This window comes from Zea mays, chromosome 9 (genome assembly GCF_902167145.1).
Source record: "Zea mays cultivar B73 chromosome 9, Zm-B73-REFERENCE-NAM-5.0, whole genome shotgun sequence".
Taxonomy (NCBI): Eukaryota; Viridiplantae; Streptophyta; class Magnoliopsida; order Poales; family Poaceae; genus Zea; species Zea mays.
This window is the reverse complement of record NC_050104.1, coordinates 9,692,131-9,702,806: the sequence shown is the minus strand read 5'-3', so window position 1 is coordinate 9,702,806 and position 10,676 is coordinate 9,692,131. Positions and strand designations below refer to the sequence as shown.

The 10,676-nt window shown below is 46.3% G+C and overlaps 1 protein-coding gene across 1 annotated transcript; it reads left to right on the top strand.

The window, feature by feature from the left end:
• The first annotated feature begins 3,807 nt into the window (after positions 1 to 3,807).
• LOC109942402 (triacylglycerol lipase OBL1) lies at positions 3,808 to 8,025 on the top strand. The gene is made up of 3 exons (XM_020544358.3): positions 3,808 to 4,374; positions 6,714 to 6,941; positions 7,035 to 8,025. Exons 1-3 carry the CDS (start codon positions 4,050 to 4,052, stop codon positions 7,904 to 7,906), a joined length of 1,425 nt encoding a protein of 474 aa, XP_020399947.1. The 5' UTR covers positions 3,808 to 4,049; the 3' UTR covers positions 7,907 to 8,025.
• The last annotated feature ends 2,651 nt before the right edge of the window (positions 8,026 to 10,676 follow it).

The window sequence follows — 10,676 nt, the reverse complement described above, 5'->3', positions numbered from 1 at the left end:
TGTGACACTATCCATGGAGAAGGACGCGTTGGAGTGCGACATCTGCTGCCTACCCTTCCAGTCCGAAGTTTTCATGGCAAGTCAGATTACCATGCATGTATATATACAGTAAATATTGATCGGTATATATACAAATGTAGTTAGACTACTTTATCTCTTCCAATAAAAGTAGTTAAACTACTTTATCTCTAACACATGGTGAAACCCTATATCCAAAATGTGGCTAAAATGGAGGAAAAATAAACAAAATTTGGCAAAAGAAACATAAGCCAAACTTTCCTAGCAACTAATAAACAAAAAAAAATTAATACCCAAACCTATCTTTAACATATGGTGAAAGCCTAGTTTCAAAATGTAGTTAAAATTGAGCAAAAATAAACAATAACTAACAATTGAAACATAATTAAACTAATCTTCCATACAACACATTCACCATTCATTAAGCAACTAAACATGAAAAAGAGAGGGAATAGACAAAAACTAACCATCTTATGCAACCTCATTTGAGAAAATAGAGAAAATTACCTATCTATACTCTTCTCTCTCACATGTGAAACCCTAGATCCAAAATGTGGCTAAAATTGAGCAAGAATGAACAAAAATTGACAAAGAAACATAAACCAACCTTTCTTATCCACCTTCTTCCAAGAAATGAAGACCAAAACCTCCACCCTTATATTTTTGTGAAATCTGGACCTCCAAAATCGCCTCCAATGGAAGCTGGCTGCGAGCATACAGTTCACTGTCGCGGGGAAGATGGGTATTTATAACAGACAGTTCACTGGCGGTTGGTTTGAAAAACCGCCAGTGGAAACCTATTTCCACTGGCGGTTATCTTAACACAACCGCCAGTGTAAATAGGGTCTTTACACTGGCGGTTCTGTTACACCAACCGCCAGTGGAAATAGGTTTCCACTGGCGGTTCTGTTACACCAACCGCCAGTGGAAATACCCTATTTCCACTGGCGGTTGTGTTAAGATAACCGCCAGTGAAAATGGGTTTCCACTGGCGGTTCCTAAGTCGGGTCCACCTTGTTTTTTTTACTGGCGCGTGATAACTGAAACCGCCAGTGATAATTTATGGGTGCCGCAGGCTTTGAGCTCTTTTCTACTAGTGCGGTGCACGACGGCGAACGGGCGTGACGGCGTGGAGGTCGTGAGCGGTTGACGGCGTGGAGGTCGTCGGCGCGGGTTCGTCGGTGGTTGTGGGCGGCGCGCGGGCGTGCGGCGAGCGGGCGACGCGGGCGCGCGGCGAGCGGCAGGCGCACGGGCGGCGCGGGCGCGCGGCGAGCGGGCGGCGCGGGCGCGCGGCGAGCGGGCGGTGCGGGCGCTTGGGCGCGCGGGCGGCGCGGGCGCACGGGCGCGCAGGCCGGCGGCGAGGTGGCCGGCGGCGGGTGGCGGCGAGCGGGCACGGGCGCGCAGGCCGGCGGCGAGCGGGCGGCGTGGGCGTGCAGCGAGTGAGCGTGAGTGAGAGAGAGAACAGGGAGAAGCCGTTGGATCGGCTAAGTTCATGTTCTTTGCCGAGTGCCCGCGATGCGGCACTCGGCAAAGATTTTTTTTTATTTTTAAAAAAGGATTTGCCGAGTGCCAGATCGGCGGCACTCGGCAAAGACGCCTTCTTTGCCGAGTGCCATCCGGGGCACTCGGCAAAGACTACTTTCCTCTTCTTTGCCGAGTGCCACCCGAGGACACTCGGCAAAGCCCACTTTGCCGAGTGTCCACCACTCGACACTCGGCAAAGTACATTTGAATTTTTTTTTGTTTTCAGCATCAAACTTTTTGTGGTATGTTTCTAAACTATATAGACCTACATGTATCATTTTGGGACAATTATAACAGTGTTTGCAATATTTAGTAGATTTAGTTCGTTTATTTGAATTTCTTCGGAAAATTCAAATTTGAACTGCAGGTCACTCGAAACTTGGAAAATCGTGCATGAAAAAATGATATTCATGATACTTAGCATAAGTTACGACCGATTTTAGAAGTGTACCGGAAACTTCGAGCAACGTGCTCACTAAACATGGCTGTGAACTTGGCATCCACGTGTTTAAAAATTGTATAAAACACAAATAAAGTCAGAAAATCATGAAACTTGTCCCCGTGTCATGATATCACATGTATAGGCTGTGATAAAAATTTTAGAGTATTTGGAGAAAGTTGTGAGACACTATGTGTAGAAACCTAAGAGATCCACATTAAAACTCTATGATTTCATGTGTAGTCCTCTTAGGTTTCTACACATAGTGTCTCACAACTTTCTCCAAATACTCTAAAATTTTTATCACAGCCTATACATGTGATATCATGACACGTGGACAAGTTTCATGATTTTCTGACTTTATTTGTGTTTTATACAATTTTTAAACACGTGGATGCCAAGTTCACGGCCATGTTTAGTGAGCACGCTGCTCGAAGTTTCCGGTACACTTCTAAAATCGGTCGTAACTTATGCTAAGTATCATGAATATCATTTTTTCATGCACGATTTTCCAAGTTTCGAGTGATCTGCAGTTCAAATTTGAATTTTCCGAAGAAATTCAAATAAACGAACTAAATCTACTAACGATTGAATCTCTGTTATAATTGTCCACAAATGATACATGTAGGTCTACATAGTGTAGGAACATACCACAAAAAGTTTGGGAGACAAAATCAAAAAAATAAAAATATACTTTGCCGAGTGTCTAGAGATGACACTCGGCAAAGAGTTCTTTACCGAGTGCTAGATGTGTGACACTCGGCAAAGAATCCTCTTTGCCGAGTGCCAGCCGCTGGCTCTCGGCAAAGACTGACGGCCGTCAGCTTTGGGACGGCCGTTGACGGCCCTTTGCCGAGAGCCACCTGTGCCGAGTGTTTGACACTCGGCAAATCAGTCTTTGCCGAGTGTCTTTCTGTACCGAGTGTCCAGCACTCGGTAAAGAGCCTCGTTGCCGAGCGTCTGGTTTTACCGAGTGCAGCACTCGGCAAATCCTTCTTTGCCGAGTGCCTGACAAAAGGCACTCGGCAAAGATTTCAACACTCGGCAAAGCCTTGGATTCCGGTAGTGCACAGAAGCGGCACCGTCGTCCGTCCTCCAAGGATCCATGCATCGCACATGCAAGTCACCAAGCATCAAGCAAGCAGCTGCTTAATTAGCTAGCACCTCACGCACCTCGACCGGTCGGAATCGGAAACGCATGCGCTGGAGTTGAAGCAATCCTAGCACAACCTAGCTAGCTTTTCTTACCGACCAAGAATTCCTGGATCTGGTGGCCTCGTTGTTGCGTGCGAAGAACACACGGTTCCATTTCCATCCATGGGGATATATCTGGTGCACATGAAAGATTAGTGCACATGATGCACATATTAAATCATCACCACTTATTTTAGATCTAACTTCTCTAGTTGATCATTCAATTTACAAATAACACCTTCCACCACTACACGCCACCACATTGGAGGGTGTTCTCAGCAAAATATACCAAACAACTAGAGACGTTAGATCTAAAATAAATGGTGATGATTTAATATGTGCACCATGTGCACCAATCTTCCATGTGCATTAGATATGTTCTCTCCATCCATCGATCGCGCGTGCTAGCTAGCTGGTTCCACCTTTCATCGAGCGAGCCCGGTCCGGTCCTCAGCCCCCAGTCACCCCCAGAATACCTAATACTACTACTACTTCAAAATTAAAGCTAGTTGCATGTCGCCTTTACACACACCAACTAACACATGCTTGCATGGTTTGCGACGACTAATCCAATGACCGTTTCTAATAATGCCATGTATATGATGCATGACTACACGGCATTCCTATGTATATAGTATATACATATACTTCACCCACTCCCCGTGCCCCCGGCCCGCGCGCTCCCAAGACAGGCTACACGATCGACCTCGTCGTTGCCGTTGTCGTCGTCTTGTCAATTGGCTCCATCCATTAGCTAGTAGCTACCTTGTATAGTTGGACCCAAAAAAAAAAGCTTTGGTAGCTAGCGAGCTAGCTAGCTCTCATCTCCTGTTGCTAGCTCGTCGCGCGCGCGCGTCGACGACCAGAGCTAGCCATGATGGACGGCCGGGGCGACGACAACGCCGACTTCTTCAGCGACTTCATGGTGCTGCGCCCGGACAAGGGCGGCGTCCGCAGCCTGCTGCACCTGCTGTGCTCCTGCAAGGTCGCCGACAACGACGCCGTCGACTGCCCCGCCGGCACCGAGGTCGCCGAGCGCTGGCGCCGGTGGGCCATCTTCGTCTCCCTCGCCGCGCAGATGCTGCTGCTGGCCGTCAAGCGGCCCTTGGCGGCGCTCGGGAGCGCCGTCGAGTACTGGATGAACCTGCTCACGGACAATGGCGGCGGCGTCGTCGGGCTCGTCAGGAACGCTGTGCGAGGTACGTACTACGTACATGTACATCATCGGTTCTTCTTCTTTTAGGGCTAAAAAATCCCTTGAAAAAATGGGTTGCCAAACTAGACCTTAGTAATAATCTTTTTAGTAATAATATTTTTGAAGGGGAAAGTTCCGTGCATTTTTGTTGTTGTTGCGTTTGGTCGTTTCCAAAATTCCAGCCTGTGTATTTCCTCGAAATATCTTTTTGAAGTGTAGGAGTATTTGCCAAAAGAACAAGAGAAGAAAAGGTTGAAGAAAGAGTTCATCTATCCGTGATATAATGGTTGTATAGAAAAGAGTTTATAAAAGTAATTTCCCAAAAGAATGAACATGAATCCTAAATAAAACAAACACTCGTTTGGGAATGCAGAAGTTAATTACCTTCTCGATCCAATCTAACTGTTAACAAATGAATGCTGGTGTGTACGACGAACTATAGCTAGATGGTGGGCATTATTCTTTTTTTAAAAAACAAACTACCTTATTTAACAATATGTACCCAAGAATAATAATAATAATGCAAAGTCAAACGATGCCATCATTATATAAATTGGTCGATCTGATAATAAGATGGGAAGCAAACACAACTGCTTATAATAATAACTATATCATTCGAATGAAGACATAATTAATTTTTTGGGGGTAAAGGATATACATAGCCAATTAGCAATGCAACCAGAGTCAACCACACAAGAGCAATATATATTCAACTAGTTTATCGCTTATTCGCTTTGTGGTACAGTGTTTAACAACGCTCCGGTGAGAATTTAAATGGTGAGCTATATATATACCACCGGTTTAAGAGTTAATTAGCAACACGTCATTAGAAGTACATGACTATTGAAGCACTGATGGATGCCGCACAACTGTAGCAGTCATATAAAAAAAATACTACACATAATTTGTAGATTAGACATTCCGGTGCAATCATTCTTCCTCCTGAAAAGATAAGGATGTTGCCAGTTCCTTACACTTAACAATGAGTTGTTGTTGAGTTGAGTGTGGCTTGATGCTTTAAGCAATGTAGTTGAATATATATTGTCTTTTGCCTGCCATGGGCACTAATAGCTATGGCAACCATCTCCTTGATAGAATCTCCTTGGTAGAACATTACCTCCGTGTATTAGTCTGCTTTATCTGTCACACTATGCACTTTAGTTCCAGTTGCAAAAGAAAATTAGTCTCGGTTTTTTTTTCAATCGGGACTGTTGTGACTTATTATGGGACTCAAACACAAGACCTCGTAATTTGTGTTGTGTTTAGCTTTTCATCCCACCCGCACGACACATATGATTTTGAATGAGATGCTTTCCTTTTGAACTATATATAACCAGTGGTTGACCCCACGTCAACTAGAACTAAACGGTCTATATCGATCCAATTAGGTGTTGTTTGCTTCACATATTTGTAGCGTGATGGATAATTAATAATGTTAAACTATATTTGTTTAAGTCTAGCAGTAATATATATACTGATACCAGCTTATTCAAATTTATTACTGTTGATACTCAAATGTGAATCATTACCGTTGTCATTTACATTACATTTTGTGAACCAAACAGCACCTCAGTGTTATCAAGTGGGACTTATTTCTATAGAACATTTTGTCCACGTACGAGTTGGTGGGCTAACATAGATTCTTTAGTCAGAGTTGGTGTAACCAAGTATTTGGTGTTACTAACCGGGACTAAAGAGTAAAGATCATTCGGTATCTACGGAACTTGGACCTAGAACTAATACTCACATTAGTTCTAGGCCCAACTTAAATGGGCACGAATATGCTGAATCATCGAAGGTAGCAGGTAGCTTATTAGGAGTGTCAGCTTAAGAATATATGGGATTTCTTAATGCACACATGTTGCGTAGTACTGTAAGGTTGCTGCTGCAAGTAGGCATTCTAGGATGAGATTCTCTCCTAGTGCGACATCTTATATAGAATTTTTCTTCATGCGCACATCTTGTGTACTGTAAGTTTGCTGGTGCGAGTATGCATCGAACACGAAATGGCAGTCACTTTCTGGACTCCGGATGGTTCAGGCCAATTTGAACTTTGCGTCATTTAAAAGTGTGGGAAACGCACAACTCGTGTGTTCTTCCACAAGAAGACAAACATCTGCTCTCGGTTTCCAACCGAGTACAGTATATATATATGTATGACACCTTCCGAACAGTACTATGCATTAGTATGTTTGTACAGTTGTGCGTACAACCATGTTCTGTGATTTTGACCTTGATTACAAACAATTCAAACTAAATTCATCCGTATGATAATAATGACATTGGTTTCCAAGGAACAACAAGAACTAAATTCATCCGTATGTACCATGAAATTAAATGCAGGGAAAGTACGAACCCCGGACAGGAGATCTTCAAACTACCGGTCCTTCATCGGACTAATTGACACGAGGATTGAACTGGACAGGAAGATCGCAGCAGGGGATAGCACCTACAACGCGGCTCTCGGTATAATGGCTGCGAAGCTAGCCTACGAGAACAAACTCGTCATCAAAACCGTCGTCGAAAGCCATTGGCAGATGACGTTCTTGGAGTTCTTCAACTGTTGGAACGGTACGACGATCAGTAGCACAGTGTAGTTCAGTTGCATTGCATTGCATGGCATGCATGTTGATTGCCACGCGTTCCGTACGTGCTCCTCTGCAGAATTCAGCGGCGCCTACACCACCCAGGCCTTCATGCTCGCGGACAGGCCCGCGGACGCGGAGCTCGTGGTGATCGCGTTCCGCGGCACGCAGCCGTTCGACGCGGAGCAGTGGTGCACGGACGTGGACTTCTCGTGGTACGAGATCCCCGGCGTGGGCAAGGTCCACGGCGGCTTCATGAAGGCGCTGGGCCTGCAGAAGAACGCCGGGTGGCCAGCGCAGCTCACCGAGCCGACGACGACGCGCCCGTACGCGTACTACGCCGTCCGCGAGAGGCTGCGCGCGGTGCTGGCCGCGAACCCGCGCGCCCGCTTCGTGGTGGCGGGGCACAGCCTCGGCGGCGCCCTGGCCGTGCTGTTCCCGACCGTGCTGGCGCTGCACGGGGAAGGGTCCCTGCTGGGGCGCCTGGCGGGCGTGTACACGTACGGGCAGCCCCGCGTCGGGGACGCGCAGCTGGGGCGGTTCATGGAGGAGCACCTGGACCGCCCGCGCCGCTACTTCCGGTTCGTCTACTGCAACGACGTCGTGCCGCGGGTGCCCTACGACGACGCCGCGCTCCTGTTCAAGCACTTCGGCCTGTGCCTCTACTTCGACAGCTTCTACAGGGCGGCGGCGATGGCGGAGGAGCCCAACAAGAACTTCTTCTCGCCGCTCTTCTTGGCGCCCAAGTACGCCAACGCGGCCTGGGAGCTGCTCCGCGGCTTCCTCATCGGCCACGTGTGCGGTGCCGTGTACGCGGAGGGCTGGGTGATGCGGGCCGCCAGGGCCGTCGGGCTCCTGATTCCCGGCCTGCCGCCGCACTCGCCGCAGGACTACGTGAATGCCACCAGGCTCGGCGCCGCCTCGCTCGAGCCGCTGCTCCGTGATCAATAGCTAGCCCCCCGGGCCCGTGCGCCGTGTGATTAGAGCTTGTGAAAGAATTTGTGAAAAAATAGCGGACATAATTGACATGTATGCAAGGATAAACTTCAATTTAAAGCAATTGTTTCCGATGTCGTGCCTCGTTGAGTCCTAGGGTCATTAGTCGACGCCTTGAGTTAGGCTGGTTCCAATACCGGGTGAAACCGACTGCTGACGTAGGTGAGTCGACGGTCGACCTTGCTTCGATGTCGATTAATCGGTGGATATGTCGATTAGTCCATTTGGTCAATATCGATCGTGTTAGTGTTGAGTATCGATCGGTTGGTATTAACCCACACGCTGGAGTATCGATCAAACACCGACTGTCTGCTGTCACACGTTGTCTTCTGATTAGTTTGCAATGTTTTGACGGTTTAAAGTTCAAAAAATCCAAAAAAAAAAACTGAATCCGCTCTATAAATAGAGGAAGTTGTTTGGGTTCACTCACACCCATCACTCTCCAATTTACTTGTCTACCTTTAAATTAGACATGTTCAAACATCGAGTCAAGTCGAATTAAGGTCGGATCATGGGTTGTTTGGTAGTGTTAGGTTGGGTCGCGTTGGCATGTGCCTCCCTGTTGGACGTGTCGGGTTGGGTCGGGTTTTGAGTCAAAAATCATGACACGTGTTTGATCTGTCAATCATTGCAGTTCAAAAGCTATGGCTCGTACCCGCTCGTTGCGTTGGTCCAATCAGATCGAGTCAGGTTGATCGGGTGGGGCGGCCCATGCTTAGGTCTACGTCAAATTACGGTCTCCCACTCTATTCCAAGCTCTTAGGTGTAGTCCGAACTTTAAAACCTTCATCAACTTGCTCAATGGTCAATCTCCACAATGTCATGATACCCTTGTCGATATGGGATAAGTCTTCTTTGATAACATTTCTCTCGTACATCATCGTGTGGAGGATATTTCTGTCACTTCTCATCCTTGAGTCTACAACTTCTGTTTCCATACTCATATCCTCCTTCGTATCTCTACCGACCATCCATGAATACTCCTTCTAATGAAAATCCTAGCACGAACACTCCTCGTCATACCATTGAAGCTCCTACCACCGACACTCTTCTCTTAATTGTTCACTTATTCATACCTGTGAGGGTGCTCCTCCATTTCCTCCCCTGTTTGGTGCTCCTCCTTCATATGGTGTTCATCCTCCATTTTCTCCTTATGCAAGCATGATAGTGTCCTCAAACAACAACACTGATGCCACTTTGAACCAGTATGCTTACTTTGGTGCTCCTCAATTCCGTGGAACCAATTAATAGCAACGAGTCAACGACAAGAAGGGGTCAACCTTTTGGGGCCACATATTCCCTAAGTAACTAAATGATTTTGGCCGATGAGCAACCAAAAGATCACCATATTCAACAACATCTACAACCGCGGGTGGATTTGGGCCCCGTGTAGCCTGAGGCATGGCCTGGGGCATGGCCCATGTAACAATAGATGAAAGAGTAGAGGAGATAGGGGTATGGTTCAGCATGACCACGATTTCCACGAGTAAAAGAGCATGCAAGGGCACGTGGTCGTGCGACAATGCTTAGGAAGCACGCAAGCGCATGCTAGTGCTCGGGCGTGCATCATACAACGCTCGGGCACACGACCGAGCGGCAGTGCTTGGGTAACGCTCAGGCTATGCTAGTGGTTGGGTGCGCGGCGGGCAACGCTTAAGCAGATGTCATGAGAAGAAACAACAAATAACATTTATAAAACAAGCAACAAAAAGTAGAAAGTAGCTAAAATTCAAGTTCGGGATTAATTGATCTTACTCCTCGGTACGGGAATGATGATGCTCCTTCTAAGACTATATGTTGGTCAATTGTTAAAAATACTTGTTTAGGTACATAACAAGGCAACACAATCAGATTGTATACCTTCCCCTTTGCCATATCATACGTGGGAAGGCAAGTGGCAGAAGGTTATTGAGGGAAATGAATACTTGAACAATGATGGAATGTTCTCTTTTGTTATTCTGTGTTGTCTCTTTACATGGTTACCTTTGTGTCGTTGCCTGATCACATGAAGGATGTTACAAGATCAGAGGTTCAAAGTTAGAGCTCCTGGATTGAAACGAGCATTCGTCTTAAGGTGGGCATTGTCGACCTATTTATAGAGAGCTATTCACGTACATCTTCGCATGAAATTACATTTGTAATGTGATCCCTATGTACAAAGTCTATAGGGTCCACAAGGGGTATCTCAGTCTTTTGGAGTCATGTCGTATACATCTCTTCTGAACTCCTTCGTTTACATAGTGCACGCGTGACTGGTTGATGCTTTGCTCGTGTGTCGAATCAGATAATGTGATGATGCTTCTTGTCACTTAGACTTATATTACCAAATCCTCTCCTCTTTATTCGGCTTGCTGAAGCAGGATGTCAAAGAAAATATACTTCAATCCTCTAAAATATACTTGAAACACTCAAAAACATTAACCTGAGGACCTTCGGCCAAGACTCACCCCCAATGGTAGCCCTCGTGGGATTAGTTCATTTTATATAATGGGCTCAAAATATGAATCAGTCGAAGCTAGGGGAGGATTGTGCCGAAGGTCTGAAAACACCTTCTATTGAGCGTGTTATTGAAAACATACAATGGAAATACATTTCTGTAGGTGGATGGCATAAAAAGTTATAGGTGGTCCATAATTTAGCAAGCCGATGGCTCGTCGATCCTTGATTTCTGTGTCGCAGCCGTTATATAAGGTAATGTACTACCTTTCCGCCATCACATTCACTA